This window comes from Echeneis naucrates, chromosome 18 (assembly GCF_900963305.1).
Source record: "Echeneis naucrates chromosome 18, fEcheNa1.1, whole genome shotgun sequence".
NCBI lineage: Eukaryota > Metazoa > Chordata > Actinopteri > Carangiformes > Echeneidae > Echeneis > Echeneis naucrates.
This window is the reverse complement of record NC_042528.1, coordinates 5,243,509-5,269,108: the sequence shown is the minus strand read 5'-3', so window position 1 is coordinate 5,269,108 and position 25,600 is coordinate 5,243,509. Positions and strand designations below refer to the sequence as shown.

The 25,600-nt window shown below is 39.5% G+C and overlaps 3 protein-coding genes across 4 annotated transcripts; 2 read left to right on the top strand and 1 right to left on the bottom strand.

Annotated features, from left to right (window-relative positions):
* The first annotated feature begins 565 nt into the window (after positions 1 to 565).
* On the top strand, positions 566 to 11,681 carry acadvl (acyl-CoA dehydrogenase very long chain). Of its 2 annotated transcripts, XM_029526186.1 has the most exons (21): positions 566 to 664; positions 883 to 970; positions 1,094 to 1,163; positions 1,792 to 1,863; positions 2,015 to 2,087; positions 2,182 to 2,246; positions 2,361 to 2,495; positions 2,628 to 2,772; positions 3,076 to 3,205; positions 3,337 to 3,462; positions 3,624 to 3,822; positions 4,708 to 4,812; positions 5,295 to 5,381; positions 5,650 to 5,712; positions 7,520 to 7,621; positions 8,196 to 8,293; positions 9,182 to 9,254; positions 9,430 to 9,502; positions 9,745 to 9,817; positions 10,019 to 10,094; positions 10,207 to 10,344. In XM_029526186.1, exons 2-21 carry the CDS (start codon positions 897 to 899, stop codon positions 10,342 to 10,344), a joined length of 1,977 nt encoding a protein of 658 aa, XP_029382046.1. In that variant the 5' UTR covers positions 566 to 664; positions 883 to 896. The 2 variants fall into 2 exon arrangements, with proteins under 2 accessions (XP_029382046.1, XP_029382047.1); XM_029526187.1 differs by lacking the exon at positions 566 to 664 and having other exon boundaries at positions 897 to 970; positions 10,207 to 11,681.
* LOC115058717 (olfactory receptor 11A1) lies at positions 9,511 to 16,191 on the bottom strand. Its single transcript, XM_029526188.1, has 2 exons — positions 15,148 to 16,191; positions 9,511 to 13,791 (listed from the first exon to the last, which is right to left on the bottom strand). The coding sequence occupies exons 1-2, from the start codon at positions 16,086 to 16,088 to the stop codon at positions 13,665 to 13,667; spliced, it is 1,068 nt and encodes a 355-aa protein (XP_029382048.1). The 5' UTR covers positions 16,089 to 16,191; the 3' UTR covers positions 9,511 to 13,664.
* A 1,927-nt stretch (positions 16,192 to 18,118) lies between these two features.
* ponzr1 (plac8 onzin related protein 1) lies at positions 18,119 to 22,957 on the top strand. Its single transcript, XM_029526539.1, has 4 exons — positions 18,119 to 18,253; positions 19,534 to 19,773; positions 20,541 to 20,686; positions 22,215 to 22,957. The coding sequence occupies exons 2-4, from the start codon at positions 19,536 to 19,538 to the stop codon at positions 22,347 to 22,349; spliced, it is 519 nt and encodes a 172-aa protein (XP_029382399.1). The 5' UTR covers positions 18,119 to 18,253; positions 19,534 to 19,535; the 3' UTR covers positions 22,350 to 22,957.
* Positions 22,958 to 25,600: the final 2,643 nt, after the last annotated feature.

Here is a 25,600-nt window from a genome sequence, read left to right as displayed (position 1 = left end):
AATGCCAACCTGCCTCTGGTGAAGCTATTTTCCAAAGACACATTGCTTTTAAAAAGGAAATTGCTGTTGTTTTTTTTTAATTCATTCAAAAATTAAAATAAGTAAATTTTACAACCCAAGGTATTGAAATTATCAATTTTAACTGGTATTGTAATTTATGCCAATTAAAATTGGAGGTTAGGGTCTATATACATACAGAAAGACCTGTACTCTAGTATCTAGGATCTGGCCTTTCTCAAACAGCTTCAGTTAGTCATCTCATGGATTCCACAAGATGTTGGAAACTTTCCTTTGAATCCTCTTCTTTGTTTATATTTTCTCTCACAATCTCTGCAAGCTTTTCAGTCGCAAATCTCCAATTCTAGGAGATACTCCAAGGAAACCAGCTTGGTGTGTGCACATTCACATTTTCATGACTATATATATGTAGATGTGTGTGGATAGATTTCAAGTTTTACCCCTTTTTATAAGCTAAGCATTTCCAGGGACTTTCTTCTCATTTCCTCTTTGGAAAGCCTTCACCCTGATAGAATAGAACCACATGTCCCATGATGCACCGCGGCAAGGAAAACAAGAGAAGGGGAAAAAAATTGTGCTCAGTGGGAGACTCGTCTCACAGCCGCTCTCCGGACGTTTGGGACGTATTTCAAGACAACTTGCACAGGTATTTGAGAAATATTTCAGTTTTTTTCGACACAAGAACTAAAAAAAAAATAATTAAAGTGCAGTTTGTTAGGTTTTTTTTCCCCCGTGAGGAAGTAAAAAACCGTGACGTAGCGATAGGTGCCTGCTATAGCATAACCGTTAGCATAACCTCCGAGCAGAGCAACTGTATGTATTTACCATTTTTCTGTTAACTCTGTTTTTTCCCCTCCATTTTAGATCAAAATATAACCATGCTGCTTCGCAAAGTGAGCCAATCTTCAGCTCTATGTAGCGCCATTCTCAGGTTTCCTCCCGTCCTGTCTGGGTAGGTCACTTTTAGAGCTCCACAAAAATGAAATGTTATGAAATCCTAATTACTCTTTCAGCATAAAAAAAAAACGAAACAAACAATGTTGAAATGTCACACGGGTTCTTGTCTGTCCCACAGAGGTCAGCTGCATACCAGGGCTGTAATTGCTGCGCCAAGCTCTCGTCTCTACGCAAGTCAAGCAGCACAGGTAAAATAAAATATAATATAATAACCCTCAATATGATTCACGTTTCCTCTGATTTGGCAGTAAGGTTTTGTTGCATTTTAGAGGGTCAGGCTATGATTACGAAGATCGCTGTACAATTGCCTGATGACATAACATCGGCATCTCCGCCACTGGAAGTGGGTGAAGGTTCACCGGTCACATGACCGACTGATAAAGGTGACAGTTAATGTGATAGGAACTGCAGCTATCCAGGTCCCAGCTGTCAGCAGGCCTGCCATGACAATGCAACACATTATTATTTATTTAAAAACCACTGTCAAATGTCACACTCCTTACAGCAGAATCATAGCATTTTCTAAGTGAGGACAATGTGACAGGAGCTCTAAATGATAGAAGCAATGGATTTGATTTGTTTTGGCAAAATGTAAACAGGAATTTATACACATTTAAGACAATAATCTAAACTGCTCTAATGACTGAATAAATCTGTGCGCTCTGTTTTTATTGGGGTTTTTTTTTTTTTTTTTAGATCCAAATACAAATTGAGCTTAACTTTCCTATAGAGGCAGTTTAGCTTGTTTGCTTTTACCAGTTAAATATTTTATGCTCTTTTTGTGTTTTCTTCTGTCTGTGACTTTTTCCTCTTCAGGCGGTGCTGGAGAAGCCAGCAGCAGTCAGCAGTGATGCCGCCAGTAAAGTGGAGAAGAAGGCTGTTGTTGAGGTATGTCCACGCAAAAATCTGCAGTGCCAATTACCATCATGGCTACACCCAAGTTACACAGCCATTTGAAGGTTAAATGTAATCTTAAACTCAGTTGTGGGATATTCTGTGTTGTCATAGACTTAACTATGTTTATTCAAATTTTTCACAGGAATCCAAATCATTTGCTGTCAACATTTTCAAAGGGAAAATTGCGACTTCCCAAGTATTTCCCTACCCATCAGGTAAATCAGAGTTCATTCAACTGTTTTAAAAGAAATTCTTTTTACCACTCTAGTACTTGGAAAAAAAAAAAGTTCATTCTTCTCTGTGCCATAGTCCTCAATGAGGAGCAGGAACAATTCCTGCGAGAGCTTGTGGGTCCTGTAAGCAAATTTTTTGAGGTAATTTGAAACTTCTTGAAGCTCATTGATAAATTTGCCAGATCTCATCCTAACGGTTCCTTATTACCAACTTAATCAACCCTCATCTTTAGTGTTTCTGTGTCCTGTAAACAGGAAGTGAATGATTCTGCCAAGAATGATGTCCTAGAGAAGGTGGAGGATCACACCATGGAGGGCCTGAAGGAAATGGGTGCCTTTGGCCTACAGGTACCGGCTGACCTGGGTGGCCTCGGACTCTCAAACACACAGGTACATCTACTTGATTGCACTACCTCCAGTATACACAAAGTAGTGAGCAATGCTAAGTTGCTAATTGTCATATACAGCTATGTGAACATGTGGGTGAGGCAAGGGTATCGTGATATTATGTCTTTCTTACAGTACGCTCGGTTGGTTGAGATCGTGGGCAGTCATGACCTGGGAGTTGGCATCACCCTTGGTGCACATCAGTCCATTGGCTTTAAGGGCATCTTGCTTTTTGGGAATGCAGCTCAGAAGGAGAAGTACCTGCCAAAGCTTGCCTCAGGTATAATGACCAACTTTTGACATTGCACTAGTAGGATCTTTGTTTGGATAAATACTTAGTTGTAGGATGAGGCCAGTGATGATCCTACTTTTGTTATTGTCAGCAAATCCAACGAATAGCTCAAAATCATTAATATGTTAGTTTGTTCAAAGTTTTTAATGATTTAGTCCACTTTTCAAAACTGGCTAATCATTTCCTAAAATAAAATTAAGCTGTATCTTTTAGGTTACTCGCAGTGGACTAAAGTCAAATATCAACATTAATCCAGTATAATTTGGGCTGTGCATGTGTTTGTCCCTGTAGGTGAACATATAGCTGCTTTCTGTCTGACTGAACCGGCCAGTGGCTCTGATGCTGCCTCTATCAAGACTACAGCTGTTTTGTCCCCCTGTGGCCAGTATTACACTCTTAATGGAAGCAAGATCTGGATCAGGTAAGGACACAGCACAAATGTATTTTCATTTGTTATTGTTTCCACAAGGAGGCAGCACTGTATAGTATATCCAGTAACAGTGTTATGATGAGAAGCTGCTTGGATGATTTACTAAGTCTCTATCCTTTCAGCAATGGAGGTCTTGCAGAGATCTTCACAGTATTTGCCAAGACACCCATGAAGGATCCTAAGACTGGGGAGATAAAGGACAAGATCACAGCCTTTGTGGTGGAGAGGAGCTTTGGAGGAGTGACACAGTGAGCCCCCTTTCTCCTTTATACTGAGTGTTTGTTACTAAACTGTAATGTTTTTCAGCATTACTTAAGCATTTTTGTTAAATTTCAAAGCCTGTTTCAGGTTGAATTTTTTTTCTTTATGGGCTTGTTAAATTCCTTTTGCACAATGTTCTTACTTGCAGTGGCCCTCCAGAGAAGAAGATGGGCATCAAGGCATCCAACACGGCTGAGGTCTACTTTGATAATGTTCGTGTGCCAGCAGATTGTGTGCTGGGAGAAGTGGGTGGAGGCTTCAAAGTTGCCATGAACATCCTGAACAACGGTCGCTTTGGTATGGCGGCCGCCCTTTCTGGCACCATGAAGGGAGTCATCACCAAAGCTGTGAGTGAATCACCTACTGGACAAAGAAATTGCATATCAAGCTGGTATGAATAGTGACAGTTTCAGATGAGTTCTCGTCAAATAAACCTTTATCTACATTTCCAAATTTCACATAACTTTTTGAATTGTTATGTTTCCCACCTGTTGAGAGGGCCGGTATATCTATTGTTTAGGTAAAATGTCTGTCAGCGCTATATTTCTTTCATTGTGGGTTTGTGGGAAATTCCCCATTTAGTATTTCTGCACGGTCTGTTTCTGTAATGCAACTTCCTGCTTAAGAGACAGTCGCTGTTGAATGAAATAGGCTCTGGTCATGTGTGTTATTTTTCTCAAGCATGGTTCTAGGTGGAGTGGGTTTACACAAAGAGTCTAAATGTGATAACTTTTCTCTTCACATCTATTACTGTACTGCACAGACAGCATTTTAATATATGATAGAAACAAAAGATGAAAACACTCCTTTCTGTGTTGTGGATGGCACAGAAGGTAAAGATGCACTGATAAATGGATCATTGGAGCATAGTTACTGCTTCAATGCCAATTTTTGTTTGTTCATGTGCAGTTAATGGAAAATGCTCAACAAGAGCATTTTAGAGAACAGTTAGTCATCACTAGACTTGTTTTTGGGGTGCGCAATATTTTAAAAAGACTCTGATTTGGAGTTTGGAGTTATTTTTTATGTTTAGAATATTTATATATATATAAATAAATCTGAGGGAGGGAGAGACAGAGATATGTTATAGCTTACAATGTATAATTATTTTGCTTATAAATCTGCTGTCATGTTCTCTATTGTAAGAGGAATGAGTAATTCAGACAATTAATACTCCTTCTATAACTCTGGATTAACATGAGACAATGATCTTAATTTCTTCTTTTTATCAGGTGGATCACGCAACCAACAGAACTCAGTTTGGGAGCAAAATCCACAACTATGGAGTAATCCAGGAGAAGATGGCACGTATGGCGATGATGCAATATGTCACTGAGGTGAGGACTATTTATTCCACCTGTACCCCAGTCTGATTCATATTTATCTCAGCAGTTTTGAAACTTTCTTTTATGCCTTCAAAAAGTAAGTTAAACCAATTATTGCCACTGTTTCTCAGCATCAGGTGTCATTTCCTGTTTTACCCACAAAAATTTCCCTGCATATGCATAATCCACACATTGAAAATCTATTGTTGTGGCACATAGGTAGTTTATATTTACCATAAAGCATGTGTTTGTAAAGCATCAAAAACCCTGCGAAACCCTTCTCATTTGCTTAGCAAAAATATTTCAAGCATGAATGTTCATACAGTCTTGTATACTGGTGTTCTACAGTTCTTCTGTAAAGAATATATATATATATATATATATATATATATATATATATATATATATATATATGTGTGTGTGTGTGTGTGTGTGTGTGTGTGAGATGATTTTAAATGTGTCAGAGACTTTGCATCTCTTGTGTACTTTCTTAGTCAATGGCCTACATGATCAGTGGAAACATGGACAGCGGTGCGACAGAGTTCCAGATAGAAGCTGCCATCAGCAAAATTTTCGCCTCAGTAAGAACACAACCATCTAACAGACAAACCATAGGTGCTAATAGTTCCCATAGTCCATGGAAACTGCATAATGTCTTACTTTGTGTGTACTCTGTTGACAATTTTTTCACAAGCTAATGCTTACTATCACTACGATGTTTATGATGTTCCTTATTCTGTGGAAAGCTGAGTACACATTGGTTTGAGGGAAGTAGATTTCTCAAGACTCATGACTTATTTTAAATGATTGTTGATTGTTTGTTGTCTTCTGCCTTCCAAATTGTGACAGGAAGCGGCGTGGAGCGTGACCGATGAGTGTATACAGGTTATGGGCGGCATGGGTTTCATGAAAGTGAGTACTCAGTCAACATCCTGTACAAACCAGATGATGGTCGATATGCTATCTGTGAGAAATATGGGCGAGGAGTTAGTTTTCTCTTGCTGATAACTGCTTTCTATCCTGGTGAAAGCGTATGTTACAATCAACTATTTTAACAATGCAAATTCGGATTATCCAGAACCAGTGATAATGAGTCAACCGCTGAATTTGAGGCCTTTTTTTTTTTTAACAAAATCCTGGAATTCCTGTAGGAGCTCAAAAACCTGACCAGGGTCTTTGCTGCACCAGCCACGGTCAGAATATTCTGCATTGCTGTTTATATTGGTGCCAGTTTAGAATCCTGGTAACTTTAAAACAGATTAACCATGTCTGGGATTCACCTGTGTTTTGTTAACAATTTGGAAATAGCAGGAAAGTTTCCAGACGCTGTTGAGAAATTTGGAAACATAACTTGCATTTCCTATTCTAGTTCCTCACTGCAAAGAAAACTGCTGTAGGGAAAGAATTCTTGCCAACTTCTAAACTATTAGATAGTAGTTCAGATGCTGCTCTACCTTGTACACGTGTCATTCTACAACTTGTTAATACTGCCAGGAACAACGCACCAGCACTGTCAACATTGAAGTCCTTGGTGGATTCATTGACTCTTTATTAATATAGATTGATGAAGGAGTAGACATCTTGAATGAGAAGTACGACCACACTTAGTAGTTGTTACAAGGCTGTAATGTTTCTCTTGTTTTAAACAATGCCTGGATTTCTTTATTTTTTGTTGGTCTATTTGCTTAATTGTTTGCTGTCACTTCTTCAGCAACAGTGGAAAGACAAACAGGGATGTTTAATAAGTTGTCCTGATGTTCCTCACTTACTTTCACTGTTGACTGTAGAAGGAACTCTTGCTGCTGCTTTTTTGCAAAACGTTGTGTACTAAGTTGACTTTCAGAACATTATTGTTCCTTAATTTGCAGGAGTGCAAAAATGTTTTGTGTTTGCAATATTCAGTCAATCACAGTGCCAACACACAAAGACACACAGAGACAAACAACCACTCACACTCGCATTCAGACCTACAGTCCATTAAGAGTCAGCAGTTAACCTAGACATGCATGTCTTTGGACCCGAGACCTTCTTATTGTGGGGTGACAGTGCTAACCACTATGCTGCCATGCTGCAAACCTTGTCCAGTACAAGCCAATTGAGAAAATGGGGGATGAACAATTTGCTAATCATGTTTCTATTCTTAAAATAAATCATCTAAGGCCACAGATGGTGCAAAATTTGCTCTGCAAGCACTTACATGGAGTGGTCAAAATAACTTGTACAATTTCATGCAGTTTACAATTCCAGATGATCCCACTGCATTCACCAAAAAAGAAATTGCATATATAAAAGGTGAGGAAATGTAAGAAGTTACTATTTTGTTTTGGTACATTGTACACTGTGTCATTTTTTACATTTCCTTCAGGTTTCTTCAATTTGAGGGGGAATACACTGAAATAACAGGCTTTGGTTAATTTTGTGCACAGTGTGCATTTTGACACAGTGTTTCAATTCATTGAGGAAGTTAAAGGAGAAGTGGTCCATGCCCCATTTTCATTTCTTCTCCTCTGCCCAGAATGTTTAAACTGCACCTACTTATTTTACCAAGGCTCTAACTGTGTTGCAGGTGTACGTGCAAAATAAAATGTGAAGATAAACATCCTAGCTCATCAGAGCTATTCTGAATAAAAATTATATTCAGTGCATTGTTTGCAGGAAAGAATATTTTCTATGTGATTTAGATGTGAAAGTCCTCATTTGCCTTTATCTGTTTTTGCAGGACTCTGGAGTGGAGAGGGTAATGAGGGATCTGAGGATTTTCCGAATCTTTGAGGGCACCAATGACATCCTGAGGCTCTTTGTGGCCCTCAATGGTTTCCAGGTATAATCAACACCCTTTGACTTGTTCCTCAGAATCAACTGTGGTGATCTGATAATGGAAAAGTACAAATGTTCTGTGAAGAGGAAGTGATCTTTGCTTGCTTTTTGAAACTTGTAACAGTACTTTCTAAGCAGCTTTCACGGCTATATTTTTTATGTTTTTAAAAATGGAAAATCAAGAACCAACTTTTATTTCTCAATGTTCTGTTCCTAACACTTGCCAATCTTTTGTTTTCTGTTCAGTAAAGACTTGATACAGAAATTCTTTATTATTTGAAGGAGATGAATGGCCAGATCAAGAAAATTGTGGTGGTGTGCAACTCTCCAAAAAGATGATTTGATAAATATCAGCAACAAAGTAACAGCAGAAAAATAAAACTGATTCATAATTTTATATTCGGGCCATTGGCTGGTTCATGTTCATTCAGACCAATCCAGGGGTCCATGTACTAATGCACATGCATTATTTTAATCAAAACCGATTTTTCAATTCAATTTGGTTGTTTGTTACACCCCTAGTTTTTAGTTGTCCTTATCATTGATGCATCATGTTCATCTCTCTGGTCTCCATCCAGAATGCTGGCAACCAGTTGAAGGGTTTGCAGAAGGCCCTGAAGAACCCACTCGGAAATGCTGGGCTGCTTGCAGGAGAAATCACGAAGAGAGCCAAAAGGTTTCATCAGATACACACACCCACACAGTTTCCCTTATAGGGTACAATGAAAAGCCATTTTAACTAAGAGTGGTGGATGGAGACTTCCCCTACATTACTTGATGGATGCAGTTACTTCACTTGGTTTCACAATCAGTTGCATCTTTCATCAAGTATCTTTCATCAAGTTATCTTGTGTATGAACAAGGATTCCAGGATTTAGTTACATTTTATAGTCACCTATAGTTTACAGTCGCCTCTTTCTTTCTCAGAAAGAGGCGACTTCCAAAGTGCTGCTGTTTTTGTTTTGCCTTCTCGTCAAACACCAGCATGTCTGGGTTTCCTTTCAAGTAACTCTAAGAATTTCATACATGAAAAACTGCTGCCATCCTCATACAGCCTTCTGTCATACTGTTAAAATCTAAGCTTCCCCCACTTTTTAACTCTTTAACTTGTTGAACTTCTGACATCACCACTATTTACCCATATTCCTATATGTTGATAATTTCAACCCCGATTGCTGACTTTCAATCTCTTAATTGTATATTTTCAGATCTGGTATGAACAACTTTGCTCTTTACTGTCTGCAACACTGTGCATCGAATAGGCTGTATGAATCATGGGGTGCCTTGTGCTTCACTTGCTTCCCTTTCACTTATATCAACAACAAAGCCACTCATTAGGCTCTATATGTTTCTATGAGGTTGAATGGCCACATAAGTGTGTTGTTATATTTGTGGGCATTTTTTTAAGTGCCCAGTAGTACAGTGGCTGCACAGATTATGGGTAGAAGCTAATACAAAGGTTACTGTTGATGAGCAGTGTTCATGCCTGTCACTTCCAGTGGGTATTTTATTTTCCCTTCCTCAGCCATGTTGAAGTAACAATGTCCTTTTGTTGGCTTTGTAGGAAGGCAGGTCTGGGCACAGGGCTGTCACTGCAGGGATCTGTACATCCTGAGCTGGCACATAGTGGTGAACTGGTATGTTACTTTCTCAGGCTTTTATTTAAAGGGCTTCCCCAAAGAAAATTGGCTGAGTGATTGGGTGTGTAAATGACATCTTGACAGGGCACATTTTTTAAGATGTTTTCCTTCAATAATTGGCCAAGTAACCTCAAGTCATCCAATTTTTATGTATTTATTTTTTCTATGTTAGACAGTTAAAGCTATCGAACAGTTCGGAGCAGTCATTGAGGAACTGCTGATAAAACATGGCAAGAAGATCATTGGTAAGTGTGTGTAAGTTTGTGAACAAATGTCTGATGAGAAAATCCCCAATTGGACTTTTTTAGGCTAGTCATTTCACACATTTGTGTTTCGCTCATTGAAGCCTTAAATAGAGAAGAATCATGATTTATCCCAATGTCGTACCCAATTTTTTCAGATTTATTGGTAAAAAGGACAAATCCTAATGTCCTACAGTTTAAGAAGTTTATGTTAAGTCTTCTTCATGAGCACTGTTGTGTTTCAGATGAACAGTTTGTGCTGAAGAGAGTTGCAGACTGTGCCATTGACATCTATGCCATGGTGGTTGTCCTGTCCAGGTATGCAAACTGCCAAATTAGGGTTAAAGTCAGTCGTAAAGTCAGTTTTTGTGTATATAACACCTTTCACTAAGTCTCCGTTTCATTCTTTCACTCGTCTTCTTTTGCTATGAATGTATGTTCTCTCTGGCCCTTGTTTCCACATACACTCCTACACCACCTCAAGATACATTTCTTATTTCATTTTCCTCTTCTCTGTAGGGCTTCACGCTCTCTGACTCAGGGCCTTGCCTCAGCTCACCACGAAAAGATTCTGTGTGAGACCTGGTGTGTGGAGGTGAGACACACAATAGCCTGAATTTATTTATCCTATATGCATTTAAATGAGTATTGTTTAATAAAATTGAATTTATTATTACTTATATATTAATGGGGCTTAATTTGTTTAGGCCTATGAAAGGGTTACAAATGATATCAAGACTCTGCACTCCAGTGACTCCAGAAAGCTCTTCAAGAACCTGCGCTCCATATCCACAGCCATGGTGGATAACGGAGGAGTGGTCGCCCCTCACCCTCTGGGTTTCTGAATGCTCTATTTTTAAAGGTTTTGGGGGTTTTTTTTTTTGTTTGTTTGCTTTTCCTTTCTATCCATCTTCCACCATATTCTGTGTCACCTCAGCCCCTCAGATTTGAGATTTTATTATCATTATTGCTCCATCATATAACAGGGGTAAGTGGTTAAATGGTTGCATTTTGTAGTGCTGTTATCTGAAGCACTTTGCAAATTGCCTCTCAAACACCTGTTTCCACACATGCACACTCACTCACTCACACACACATACACACACACAACAAAGTTGCACAAAAATCTCATGCAAATAGGCTCTTGAAATTTGGGGTTCACTGTCTTTCCCGAGGACACTGTGACAGGTTTAAGATGGTCCATATAGCCCCTTTTAGTCGAGACAAAAAACTTGCTCACACATCTGGCCTTTGTTGTCAAGTGTAAAATGGTTCACTCAGCATTTACAATTCAGTGTTCACAGCTATTCTTGGCGCCAGCTCTGATAAACAGCGATATAATCATGAGACACAGGAAATGCACAACATTTTCATCCCTTTTTCTGCACAGTGGTGTCTTTTGGGGATTTAAAGTTAGGCATTTGTGCAGTAAGTTGCATTTTCAACCTTATGCAAGAGTCTTAATTTAAAGGAAATTGGTTTATAATAATGTGTTTTCTTGATTATTAGCAGCTTCAATTTCCTTTTCTCTTATTAAGTTATTAGATTTTGATTAATTACCTCAAAAAATTGGACTGATTTCAGTTTAATGAAAAATAATGACTGAGTTGATAAAAAAACAAAACAAACAAACAAACCAACCATAACTCAAGATTTGCACCTGCAGATGTTAATCACTGATGAACAAATGTGTGCATGGAGCTTTTGAATGCACCATTTCCTTTTAAATCTGCTATCATAGATGACGAGTGAAATCTGCCAAGACGAGAATATGGTGTTCCCTTTACCTGATGACTAAAAATCTGTACTAGAACAGCAATGCAACTTTATGATTAGAGAACAGTTAATAGAAGAGGTTTCAAAACGAACTGGTTTTACGCTGTTTAATTTATATGGAAGTGATTGAAAGGACAGATGTTGCCTTTGAATTTTTACACTTATCTGCATTGTGCTCAGCTGTATATATAATGGTGTGGAGTAAATGTACTTCAATGTTTTTCTGTGTGTCAGTTCAGCTCACTTGGTGCTTATCACAGAAGCATTAATGTCAGGAGCAAAGCCTTTGCCTTACAAACGAGTCCACAGATGCTGTCTCAAGTTCCTGGTGCGTCTTGAGTCAAAAAAAAAAAAAAGTTTCGTTCTTTCCTGTTTACTAATGACCATCACATTAGTCATGAAAGGGTGAACGTTGACTTCTCAACTAGTTGTAGCTGGTGCCATTAACTGTAAATAGATGTTTGCTGCGGTGTGAACTGTGGCTTGAAAACTGACTGCACAACATTAATAAAATGTCTAAAGATCGCAGATACTTTTGCCTTCTTTTAGTGTGATTGAGACAAACTGCTGCTGTTGAATTTGATGACATTCTCTGGTGCTCTGGCGGCGTTGCAATGTTTGATCTACTTTGGGCTTTTTGGTTTAACACATCTCTATTTGGCTGGGTGTTAATCTAATGAGATGTCCTTATCAGTTTGTTCTGCTTCCATTAGGGCTTTGCTTGAACAGAAGTGTTGTAAACAGTTATTGTTGTGAAGTATAATGTCCAGGTTCTTGTTCCATTTTTTTTTCAGTTAATGTTTTAAACAAGCCAAACTTTTTTTATATGATCTTTTGTAACCGATTGAATATTGAAGCTCAGCAGAAAAGAAAAACATCCGATCAAAGCAATATTTTAACCGCTTTCCTGCCAGACTTACTTCCTATTCCTGTTTTATTATTATAATCTGCAAAGTTGCTTTCACTTCTGCCGCCCTTACTCTTCAAGTGTAGCTGCTGTTTACAGAAATTCCAATAAGCACTTTGCCACCACATGGCTTGTCAGGCAGCGGTGCTGTTGTATAATAAAAACAGGAACCATTTCCTGTTCTTAGATGCTGCCTTGACAAGTGTAACTACTGTGGGGGTGAATCTAGAAATGATGAGGGCTGTAGCACCGCTTCATGAGCCATGTGGTTAAAAACGTTGAGAATTCCCCTGGCGTGTGTGCCTCCATTTGGGTTGACAAAAAAAAAAAAACCTGACAAATTGAGCCCGCCCAGAACTCTACCAAGAATGCTGTCTTTTCTCTCCTGTAGATCCCCGCTGATTATGTAGCTCCAAAATGAGGAAGAATTTGAAGTTGCTTTGAGAAAGTTTTGAGTTTTCGATCTATTCTTCCTTAAAGACCTGTTTCCTAATTTAGGGTAATGCCAAATTAAATCCTAAACTTATATTTAAACTTTACTGGCTTTGCTCTGCTGTGGATAATTGGGTAAGATGTAATGCATTTAGAGATGCCAACAATCTAATGGTTTCAGGCTTTGGTCCAATACCACGTAACACCATGGCCAGGATCAATACTCATGATAATACCGTTTCATTATTAAATGATTTATGACATCTTACTAATTACTGCTAAAGTAATAATGACATTTCTTTATACACTATCAATAGTGAAATAACATCAATGTTAAAAAAAGTTAGGCTATTTAATCACAAAGGGTTATTGTGTTGAGAGCAGCAAAGAGTGCAGGAGGTGGGCTAAAAAAGAACAGCTTATACATCTAGTGGGAGAACTCACTTGAAAAAGGTCATTATTCTTAGTATTGATTGTTTTGCCATTAGATTTGATATTCAAATCAACATAGTCTCTACTAAAACTGCTGGAAGTAAATTTCCCCAAATATGAGCTGACAGACTGATACTTAAAACAATGACACTATGATGTTGAATGTATGTGAGCTTTCCTCTTCCTTTTTTTGTTTTCATGGCGCTGGAAACATTCAAGCGGATCAAGACCATTAAATTTACATTTTTTTTATATCCAACACGTAAACGTGAACACACGTAAGGCACATCAACCAGACGATATCTGGGGTTGTATCCACCATAGCAGTTATTTTAATCCCAAATGATGCAGCCATGTTTGTAGTCAACAGCTCAGAGAAGTTGGCTTGCAATTTTAGGAGAAATAGCTTAAATCCCTGGAGCAGAAAAACCTACAGTCAAAGACCTCCCACCTCTTCTGAGGCGGCTGTTTGTCCGTCACTGACCAGCTTTACTGTCAATCTGTATGACTGAGAAAAGAGGACAAATGAAATCCAAGGAGATCCCTCAAGTTCCTCTGAAGCCTGAGTTATATATCCCCCACTGTGTCACGACGAGTCACCAGCATTTTTTTTTCCAGTCAGACATCACTTGCATCACTTTGACATGACTGTGAGTTCTGTGAGGGACTCCGAGCTTCCTCTTCCTGTGCTGGGACTTGTGAGACCTCTAGAGAGATGATGGTCTGGGCTGTGAGTGTTCGCTCCCTGAGGGGGGGAAAGAGAAAACCAGAAAATGACGACAGAGTTTCAGAATTTAACTTGACCTTTTCTGTGGTGTTTTTTTTTTTTGGCCCACAAAATCAAAAAAGAGAAATGCTTAATTTATTTTACTTACTCATTCAGTCATTACACTGACAACGGTGGTCAGACTGATACCCTTATGTAAATTAGTTCGCTTTGCACGTTTCTTTCAATCAAGTGACTATTCATAATGAACCCACAATATTTAAATTTTAACATTTGAATGTAGAATTTCTATGGCCCAAAAAGAAAACCCCTCAAATTTAAATTTCTTTTTATTTTCTTTTAATATATTTCTCTTTTAATTTCTTTTTATTTTAAGATTTACAAACCAAATTGGATGTTGAAGAAATTGTTTTTGGAACTAACTCTTATTTATAGAGAGTGACTCACAGATTGCTTCGTGTCTGTGTTAGAAGGGTTAATGGTTTAATGACTGGGCTTTAGAAATGCATAGGAGTTTACTATCTTCAAACAGATCTACGCCAGTCTACCTCTTTCCCTGTGTTTGTTCCGTTGTCAATGCCAAGCTAAGCTACGTCTGGTTGGTGCTTCATTTTATCATACTGTCACGAAAGGGGTTTCTTTCCTGTTCTCTAATTTTCAGTGTGGTAAATAAATGAAAAAAAAAAATCCCCTTAGCAATTCTTGATATGGCCATGAAACATTCCATCTCTCAAAGTGGGAGCCCAAAATGAATAATGTACTGCTACAGCCCTGCTTCTCTATTAGACATATTGCTAAAAAACAAACAAATAAAGGCTGTAGATCATATTTACTAAGGGTGAGTGTTTCTTATATGTATTATAAAAACTCATGTGACTTCATGTGACAGGGCTTACTTTAGGGTTGGAAACAGCATACACCCACCTCCATCCACAGTGGTTTTTTCCATCTACAAATGTAAACTAATTATAAAAAAATGATGGAGGGGAGGAATATTTTTCTAAATTTAAGTCACACTCTGGCATAGTTAAGTAAAGGCTTATTTAATAGTTAACATGATGCAGCATACTGAAGCGTCATTGATCAGATATAACTGAGCTGTCACAACTCTACCTCGTGCCTTATTTCCTCCATCAGCACACAGGCTTTGTCATTTAGGGCCTGTGACCTCTGACCTCTGGAGCAGCTTCAGCTCAAAACTTAATTCACGTAAATGAAGGAGATGTCCACCTCTAAGGGGGACACACCTGTGAAGGCAGTGGAGCTGCCTCACCGGGTGACTACTCTGAATGAGATCACAACCTGGAAGCCCTGATGTCTGCGGTCTTTTAGGGGGGGGGGGGGTGAGCAAATGAGCTCATCCCTGGGACATACCGTGTTCTGTGATGGGGCCTGGGCCAGCGGGCTCTCACAGTCCAGCCGAGGATGCTCTTCAAGTATCTGGAACAGCAGGGGAATCTGTGACTCAGCTGCTCCTTCAGTTCCTCTTTGCGCAATCCGTAAATAACCGGCGCAACGCACTGCGCCAAGCTGAAGAAGGCGAAGATAACCACTGCGGACAGCTCTTTGGTTTCCGCCAGGATGAACCCGTGATCGTACATCTTCGTCAGCACGAAGCTCACAAAGTTTGGGAGGATGTAAACGGCCAGCTGGGTGCCGTGGAGGGCGATCGTCCGACACCCGGCCTTGTTGCGCCGATTGAGCACCCCCAACCTCCGGCCCTCCATCAGTATCCTCACATAACTGTACAGAATCAGCGCCGTGCACAAAATGATGAAGAGCACCTTCGGCAGCCTGCCGATCCTCAGCTGCTCCGAGCCGCACTCTCCGTGATACTGGGCCGTGCTGGCCGGGGAGTCCGGCTGGAGGAGGAGGGTGAGCGGGATGACCAGGGCCACCAGCCAGGTGAGCACCCCCACCAGCCAGGGCCAGTGGCCCGCCGTGCAGGTGGCGCTGTAGCGCATCGGGTGGCACACGGCGCAGTACCGGTCCAGCGCCATGACGGTGAGCGTCAGGAGGATGTTGGACGCGCTGCTGATCAGGACGGTGATCATGACCATGCAGCCGCTGCGCCCCGGCCGTGCGTCCAGGTGGATCTGGTAGTAGAAGACGCTGCTCATGCCCAGGTGGACCAGCGCCGACACCAGCAGGTGGAAGACCAGCACGAAGCGGGCGTGAGTCCGGAGCCGCTCCTCACGGACGATGGTCCAGTTGATGAAGAGGTTGAAGAGGAAGAGCACCGAGAAGGACACGGTGGACACGTAGAAGCGCACACAGTGGTAGTCCCTCAACTCCGTGCTGTTGGCCGCTGACATCTTTCCTCAGCTGGGCTTGGCTGGATTTAATGGGCGATGATGAAGATGATGAAAGTAAAGTTGGTGAGAGAAAGCTTAGACGCTGCATGATCCTCTCTCATCGCTGTCTGACTGGGGAATGACTCAGTAACACAGCAGCTCGAGTTTCTCTCTCTCTCTCTCTCTCTCTCTCTCTCTCTCTCTCTCTCTCTCTCTCTCTCTCTCTCTCTCTCTCTCTCTCTCTCTTCCTCTGATACAGACGTACACAGTCATTTTACAAAGTGCTTGTGAGGACCTTAATATATTCCTCACCTTTGACCCCAAATCTAAAAATCTGATTTTAATAATATTTGTTGTTAAACCAACATTTTTCATTGCAAAATGTATATTATGAAAACTGGCCATGTATTTACTGTTGAGTTCGCACCCTGGTAAATGTTGAATGTGAGGCGTTAGGAGTCAGCAAAGCAGCCAGGGCTGCACCTCAGCAGAAGTGGGTGAAAGCAAAGTGCAAATCACCCTGCAGCAATGGCTGAGGAAAGGAAGGTGAACTGATGGTGAGAAGATAAACTGATAGTCAATCCACCAAATGCACCTTAGACTCCTCTATGGCTCCTACAGTACCTAAATCGTAAAGTCAGCTTTTCAGTGAAACTGGCATTGACTGAGGTTGTAGGTGGGTCACAGGATTCCCACTGACTACAAATCAAAAAGGTGAAAGTGGGGGCATCAGGTTTAGATTTCAAATGTTCATCAGCTTCCCCACTATCTAAACTCTGGTGCCCTCTTGTTGAAGTTTACAGAAGTTCCGTTGCAATAACAAATTCCTCGCTTTGAATGTCACTCCAGCAGTTGATACTGGCCTTGAAAGTTTCTTAGTCCCGGTTTGTCTTCTTGTTACACATTCATGACAATGTTTTCTCAGTAATGTGTTATTTTCCCTTTTTTGTGCATGATAACATAGACATAGAGAGTAAAGTTTGGACTTAACCTCAAGGTGAGTGAAAATTCATGCTGCTCTTTAGGTTCCAGGTTTCTTGCAAAGTCTAGAGTAAAGATAATGAAACTCCTCCATCTGATATTAACATTAAGCGTTTCCCTCATATTGATTTTTCTATCTAAAGCTTAAAAAACAGAAATATTATTTTGTTCTTGTTAACTATCGTGATTAAATGTATACATTCACAAATATTATCTGTTTAATTACTGAAAAATGCAACAAATGTATTCCCCTCAGCATAAACTTATTTTATAGTACAGTAATTGTGTTCTTTATTCTCTATATACACAAACCTGCAGGTGGTGCTGTTATACTGTACTAAAGAACAGCCAGCTACATATTATGATTATTTTACAATGACTGCGAATTCTCATTTACAAACATCACCTGGCCAAGAGGCCCCAGTAGGAAAAAAAACATAAACAGAGATAAAAACATACTCAGCACGCAAAAAAAGAGGATGAGAAAAAAAAAAAACACAGTTGCAAGGATGTAAAATAATAAGAACGATATAAGGGAGCGAGCAATAACAGGAAAGAGAGGAGAAGTGATGTGTATATGTGACTGAGGAAATGGGATGAAGTAGAGGAGAGAACAGACTAGATTTCACGTGATCAGCAACAGAAACAGTCAGCTGTTATCTGATGGAGTTTGAACTGATTATTTAAACCAGACATTACTTGAATGCAGCATTTACACTTGAGTTTCACTTTGTGTTAGTGTTACAGCGCATGCGTGTTTTCATTCAGCTCCATATCAAAGGTCACGTTTAACAAAATTTATTCCCTTCTGCTTTCTGTTGGCCTGGCCGGTTTGCACACGGTAGTCTAATCATCAGTACACTTTTTTTTAAATGCTACTTCCATTTTTTTATTAATTTTTTTTGTTGTTGAGTTGTTGCGGCTGTGCCATTTGTTATTACTTTCCCAAAGTACAGCCGCAGAACCGGCTGTGCTCTGTGGGAAAGTGGGCTGGTTTTACCGAGAAACAGAAAGTAGTGTTTTTGTGTGTGTGTGGTTTGTGTGTGTGGTTTGTGTTTGCATAGGCAGGCTGCTGTTGGAGCAGACACACACACACACACACTGTTGGCACCACACCTGGTCACCGAGCACACGGCGTGTTCAGAAAAAAAAAAAACCCCAAAAAGACCTAATTTAACCCAAAACTAAAAAGAGCAAAAGAAAAGGTAAGCTAATGTTTTTGTTTTGTTTTTCTTTGGAAAAGTGGGACCTGCAGTCTAAACGTGAGGAGGTTAAAATCAGCCTTTAAAAAAATAGTTCATTGCCGTTAACGTGATGAAGAAAAAGATGCAGTGAGCTTTAGCACGTGTCCTGATAACTCCTGCAGAAAAAAATTCAACTAAAATGTGTTCAATCCAACCCTCAAACTTCATGTTTATCACTGAATGAGATTCATTTTGACAAAAGTTGGCTCTTCGGTCAAATTCAATTAATGACAAGGCTAAATCTCAAACACATGTGTTACTGATGCTAATGCTAATACCGGCTCAAAATTAGCTGCATCCTAATTAACTTGATGGCTAATTACAACTTTAATTAATTACTGTTGAACTTAAAACATATTTATGTTGTGTGGTAAGATGTGTAATTACACAGTAGATTTGTAAAAAAAAACAAACAAACAAACAAAAAAAACCTTCCAGTATCTTACACATATCTGCTGGTTTTGTACTTATCTTGCAAAGTGTTTGGTTGATATATTTATTTCTATGTTTTTGTAATGCCTCTTGCTGTATTCTTTCTCTCATGTGTTGGATGCTGCTGTAGCATGCAAATTTCCCCATTGCCGGAAAATAAAGGATTATCTTATCTGATCTTATTTAGAATTTACATTTTTTTTATTCAAATGAGCAAAACAAAAAGTCAGGACAGCTCATGAAGATGATTGCATCACTTTTGATAGAGAAATTTAAAAGTTGCCAGTAGGAAGTGCTGCTCAGACATCCGCCATATAACACTCAGTGGCTTTATGTACCCACAAAGACCTAAACGGAAAATTGTAAAAGTTGCAATGGTCCAACATTGGAAGCCAAGTCCTCGTGCATAAGGTAGATTAATATTGTGTAACACCTGCGTCTTGTGCCAGTTCTCACTATAATCACCATATAATTGTCAGGAAGGTTCAGATCACGTGATTTTCCTGTTTATGCAGAGCGTTCTGATTGTGGTTGAAGTTAGTAGCATTGATATGATTTGACAAAGTGAAATGTGAAAGTGGGGTTTTAATAGCCATTGGGACTGCGTGTAGAGAAGCTACCAGCCCCTCACAAGTATGGCTTTAATATAACAAGTTATCTTACATGAACATAAAAACACTCAGCTACAGTAAATGTTTCATAGCAGTACTGTAATAATAATAGCTTTAAACCAGTTCTTGAATTTCTTTCACATCTGTGTGGAACAAATCATTCACTTCCTCCCTTAATTTCCATCTTGTATCCGTCAGGCATGACTGACCACCAGCCACCACCATATGCGCCCGGCTTCCAGCAGCCACCCAACGCCCCCGTGTACCAGCAGCCTGGCTACCAGCCTGGCTACCAGCCTGGCTATCAGCCTGGCTATCAGCCCGGCATGCCCGTCCAACAGCAGCCACCACGGGTGATGACAGTGACTACTACCACCAACCAAACCATTGGTTCTTGGAGCACTGACCTTTGTGATTGCTTCTCTGATATGGAAACCTGTAAGTCTCCCTAACAAAGACCAATAACCACCTTTTCTGTTCTTCACAAACGTGCAGCATTCATCACTGTAGACTTGGATTCCAGGCTACAGTGTATAAAAAATGTTCCCTCATGAAGGGAGCGACAGTGCTCGAAAAATATTGATGTTTATAAGTTGATAATAGAAAGATTTCGATTTCCATTCTGAAAGGGACTATTTCGCACTATGTACACCAGCAGACCGAGTTTAGCCACTTGACATAAAAATGTAGATGTTTAAATTTACATTTTGGCAATGGTTGGTAGAAAAGCTGAGGCTCAAAGTTCATTATTGATTTAGGAAACAGAGAAAACAAGAAAAATAAATAAGCTGATAGTGATTTTTGTTGAACACTGATGCATAACTAGCTGAGACTGAAATGCACACCTTTCCCTGTCTGTGACTACATTTGCCTAATCATTTGACTGAAAAGCTTCTAGTGTGTAGCAGTCAAAACTTTTTATCTAACCTTTGCCTCTCAGGTAGCAAGGCACTGACTACAGCAAAGGAAGACCTGTAAAAACTACTAAACACTACTTAAGTTTTTACTTACCAAGTGTCAGTTATCTGTAAAGAAATTAAAAGGGACAAAGCATTAATGAATCATTTTCTGCTATACCACACTTAGACTCTCATCAGGGTTTTATCATCAGACCTGACAGAGCTCCTCTATATCCAAACTGCTTTCACGGGATGAGATCTGACACACCTAGCTCACATTTTCTATTTTCTCCCATTTTCTCCCAGGTTGCTGTGGTCTTTGGTGTTTCCCCTGCATGCAGTGTCAGACAGCTAGCATGAATGGCTGGTGTTGCTGCCTGCCGTGCTTGGACGTCTGCTGTGTGGTGTCCTGCCTACTGCGATCCAGCATTAGAGAGCGCCATGGCATCCCTGTAAGGCTGGTTTGGGGAGGGAGGGGGGCATCCCTGGGTATTATGTGTACATTAGTTTTTTCCTTTGTATATTTTTATTTAATAAGATTTATATTTAAGATAAGATTGATGTTATATGAGCTGCAAAGTACAGCCAGAGACCACCATAAGGTAAAAGTTGTACTTTAGTTGCGTTTCCCCTTGGGAAACCTACTAAGTATTATTTTTAAGATTGGCGTGCAGCTGTGAGAAGCAACATTTCCTCAATTTTCTCAATCAAAACATTACAAAGCAATACAAGCTATTCTGAAAATGCTATAGTAGAGAAAATCTTTAAGGATGTACTAATGTAGCACTTTTCATTAATTGATGATATTTCTAAAAAGTGTGTTTTGGTCATCTTAATTGAATCATATAATGATGACAGACAAACTTTTCAAAGCACAATGTGACAGTAAATTCTTGGCCTACACTCACTTCTTGTTAGCACGAACAGCTGTTTAGTTACCAGTTTAGAAGCAAGGCGGTAAGCTCAAACTTACTTTCTTTACTCCTCAACAGCTGTGTCTTTGACTGAAGTTAGTGTGCCAACCAGCACTTAATGTCGTCACTTTATACTAACCTTTTTCAACAGACTTGCCACTGGAAAGAACAACTTAGAATATACAATTTAGAAATGTATTCATGGTTCTCAATGTGCGATAGGTGACCATTGAAAATGCCACTCTTGAGATTTCTTTGAAAGATGATCTTATTGAACAGATATGATCCATCATACATGAACTATGGAGAAGTTTTCTTTTACAGTGACAGATTCCTCATGTTGCTCAAAACTCTTAAAATGATCTACTTAATTTCACACCTATCTGTATTGACTGCCAAGTTCTTGAGTCTTGGGAATAATGCAGCATAAATGTGCTTCACTAATGACCCCAGCTATTTTTTAATGTGTACAATAGCTAATAGTAGTAGCCATGGCTTAATGGAAATAAATGAAGCTGCTACCCATTAGTTCAAGCAGTCTTGTCTCGAGGCCTACTGAAATACAGGAGATGGCTGATAATGGAGATTGATAGTTTAGTTAACTGCTTGTGATTGCTCCAAGAAGCAATGGTCTGTGGAAACAGTATTTTTGAGTTCAGCAGTTTTTCTCTCAGCAAAGAAGTCTGTCATCAACTGACCGCAGCAGCGGTGGAAGATGCAGCTTTCCCACCGATCACTGCTTTGGTTGAGGCAATAAACGTAACTGTTGGTTCATTCTCATTGAGTCATTGGTCATCTGTGCAAAGCCTTTCCATAACCAGCAGAAAGTTAGCAACTAGCTGATGAGCACAGTGGAGCACCTTTGATAGTTGAGGGTAAGAAATCAGTGAAGTCAGTTTAGTTGCAACCATGTTTACTCATTGACAAAATTTCCTTTCGCTGCCAAATATCCTGCAAGATACTGAATTATTTTCTGTTGCAGATATTCTTATTAGATAAGTCTACTTCCATTATTCATCCGATGGAGTCATTCCTTCTCTCCCTCTGCCCTCTCCCCGTCCTGCAGGGTTCAGGATGTGAAGACTGCTGCATGTTTTACTGGTGTTTTGTGTGCGCCTGGTGCCAGATGAATCGCGAGCTGAAGATCAGGCGCAGAGCAGTGTCCACTACTGCAGTGGTCACACAGGTTGTCACTAGTTAGTAGGCAACCATTTTGCTTGAGAGAGTCTAACTTGCTTGACAATAATAGCTTCTTAATTTTTTTCTTGTAACCACTTTAAGGAGCATTTCAGATTTTGTTCTTTTACCAATCAATAATTTTTTGGAGGAAGAAAGATATAAACAAAAAAATTTTGCTTAAAACTCAATTTGTATCCTCTTGCACGTTATATATGCTGCAGCTGGCACTTATTATTCTCTTACTTAGTATAATTAGTAGTAGAGCTTTGCTGTTTGTAACACCTGCTGTGTTGTTTACTTAGGTTTGCTGTTCAGTCCCTAAGATATGTCATGCCAGGTTATTGTTTGATTCCCCGCCTGCAGACAGGGTTAAGGTTAAACCCATGTAAAAAGAAAAGGTAACCATGCACATGCTATATTATCTCAATATATCAATAACCTATATGTGTGCAAACTTTCCAAACTTAAAATGTTCTTTAAACAAAACTGCAGCTAAATTACTGCATGTTATCAAAGCTGAATCTGCATTTCACCGAGTCTCAGATTTCAGCATTTCAAACGTTCTTACTTCTGTCTTTCATGATGTTAGACGTGAATAAAATGTTTCCTATAATAAACAATCAAGATATATGATTAGTGGCGTTTGTATGGGTTTCATTGCTGCATTCACACCACGGGACAGATAAAATTGTTGAACAACTTGCCACATGATTTGGATGAATAGTTGGATGAACATAGAAGTGAACAGCTTCCTCACAAAGTGCTCTGTTACTGTATACTGCAGCTAATGAGGTGTGATTGATTTGCATTGCATGATTACATACTACTGTTAATGAATCCATTTCTTTCTGAACACGCTAAGATGGTGTTAAACACAGCAAATTTATAATCCCTATGGAGAAAACTAAAATTCAATTTATTTTTTTTCCAAATGCTTCTTTTTATCAACACATATGACGAAGAGTCTAAATGCTGATAGGAATTGCAGATTTAGTATGAACACCTGGAAAGGGGATATAAGGCTGCATCAAACCTGCCACTGAAATGCAAAGTGATTGAATGTTTTGAAAGTTGTGAATCCGTATTACCAAAGCAGATCGTCACAGGCAGACCCGCCCAGACAGTTGTGCAGTGAATATGCAATGTGTGTTGAAAACAGAATCTTGGCCAACGTGTCTTCACTTCACCGACGTGTTGAAGTGAAGACTTTTCATGGCTTTTGGCATCGAACGTGAATGACAGTAGAGATGTGAGCCCTAACGTGCAATAGAGACCACATCCTGGCAAACACCTAAAGTCAAGAACAATTGAGAGAAACAGTTCTGTACTCATCTTTCATATCCACCACCCACACATGCCAGTTGAGGTGTATGACTAATGTTCATCAGTATGCAATGAAATTATTCCTTTCACTAACCGGCTTCAAACTCCCTTGTTGACTTTCGATTTCACAACTTTACAGCATGACAATCATTTTCTAAAACATTTCAAGTTGTTTCAAGTTGTTTTTTTTAACTACAACACAAAGTAGGATTAAGAATTGGAGGAGTCCCTGCTTTTAATGTTTTACTTTAAGTATTAAACTGACACTCAGCCAGGGCACAAACTAAATGGAAAGTTTCTAAAACTGACGCTACTGTCTGTGGCTGCAGAAGAGTGACAAATTTGACTCAGAGAGCTCTAAATAATTTCCCTATCTATTGGTTATGATTTCCTCCAACATATATTTCCTCAATCATTCGGTTCAGATCATCGTTACTAGAAAAGTGGAACATTTCAAACAAGTCACTTCAGGAAAGTTTACATTTCCAGTTTCCGTTTCTGTGGAGTATCTGATTTTGCCCGTTTATGACTCATCGTGTGATTAGCTGATTTAAAAGTGTTGATTCTATCTCAGTGCAGCAATAAAATAATGAAGTTGAAATGGAGCAGCTCCTTGAAGTTTTATTTGCAATTAATTCCAGATAAGGTCAGGAAATGATCAATAAACCACAGCCCAATAAAACTGTGACCTTAATTTGAAATTTCCTATCACTTAATGATAGTCAGCCAGATCCCAATTGTATTTATGTCTCCGAGGTTTCCAAAGGTGATTAAATACCAAACTAAGAGCTTTAAAACTCTTGACATTGTCACTTTTCATTCAACTGAGAAACTTTTTCTATAGCTGTAATTTGAGCTGTGTACAGTAAGGGGTGTTCTTCTCCTATATTTCCTGTCTTTTCCAGTTTAGGCTCATTTTCCATGGCTAATCGTAGATGAAGTGAAAGAGCCAGGCTGTGGTTACGAGGAGTCGGAGTGTGGCAGAGTGATGAATGCATTTCAATGACCTTAAGGGATGTTTCTGTGAACTTTGAAATGCAACTCCCTCTCCAGGAGGAGCAATCCAGTCATAGTTAGGTTGCCTTCAAGTGCTGTCAGAATTATTGTATTTCTGAACATACAAGAGAACTAGAAGTGGTATTTATTTATTAGACACAAGCCGCTAGGGGGAGAAAAGAACAACAGCTTGCTGACGCTCATGAACTGACATCTCTTGATGAACAACACAGAAATGCCAGAAAGCATTGTTGCCTTCGTCCACCTCGTGTCTGTTCATCTGCCTATATTATTATTATATTATTGGATTTAAAAAAGTAAAACATTTGATGGGGAAAGGCACAAAATGTGAGCAAACTGATTAATGTGTGAAAAATGACAGATTGAGTCTTTGAAACAACTGCACACAACCGTTCTTTGATATTCCTAAAGCAGCAGTGAACAAACACATGATGAAACAAACTACAACCAACAGTGGCCGAATATTGCTGCTCCAGTGAATGTTTGAGAGCCTCAGTGCTGTTACAGTCACCATGTCAGCAGGTGGAGCACAAAACAAAGGCCTCTGCACTCTGTCAACACTCCCCATGAGACAACAGCATGCGTGAGAGGTTTTGAAGATGTGCTTTCAGTTTTTTTCCCACAGATGGCAGTGTTGGATTAATAAAAACAACTCTCAGCTCTTCCTGGTTGATGCAGCGGCTTTCTACTGAGGAACAGACCTGCTACTGCTGCTTTGATTCCACATGTTCCAACATTGTTACATGTAAAATTCAAACGTGTTAAATTTGTATATGTAGCAGTGCACTTATCTTTATGCTCTGTTTGAATGGTTTTATTTGTTAGTATTATTGAAGATGTTTATCTCAAGACTTGTAGAACTATACCTGGTAATGATGTGCCAACTATACAAGATGATCATAGTGTCACCTTGAATAGAAATGTACAACTAAA

Bases quoted from the DNA above. Each gene is read 5' to 3' on its own strand.
- acadvl (XM_029526187.1), top strand. From the start codon at position 897: ATGCTGCTTCGCAAAGTGAGCCAATCTTCAGCTCTATGTAGCGCCATT. The intron at 1,864-2,014 runs GTATGTCCACGC...AATTTTTCACAG, and splicing joins AGAAGAAGGCTGTTGTTGAG to GAATCCAAATCATTTGCTGT. The intron at 5,382-5,649 runs GTAAGAACACAA...AAATTGTGACAG, and splicing joins TCAGCAAAATTTTCGCCTCA to GAAGCGGCGTGGAGCGTGAC.
- LOC115058717 (XM_029526188.1), bottom strand. From the start codon at position 16,088: ATGTCAGCGGCCAACAGCACGGAGTTGAGGGACTACCACTGTGTGCGC. The intron at 13,792-15,147 runs GTATGTCCCAGG...TCCCCCCCTCAG, and splicing joins AGGCCCCATCACAGAACACG to GGAGCGAACACTCACAGCCC.
- ponzr1 (XM_029526539.1), top strand. From the start codon at position 19,536: ATGACTGACCACCAGCCACCACCATATGCGCCCGGCTTCCAGCAGCCA. The intron at 19,774-20,540 runs GTAAGTCTCCCT...ATTTTCTCCCAG, and splicing joins CTTCTCTGATATGGAAACCT to GTTGCTGTGGTCTTTGGTGT. The intron at 20,687-22,214 runs GTAAGGCTGGTT...CCCGTCCTGCAG, and splicing joins GAGAGCGCCATGGCATCCCT to GGTTCAGGATGTGAAGACTG.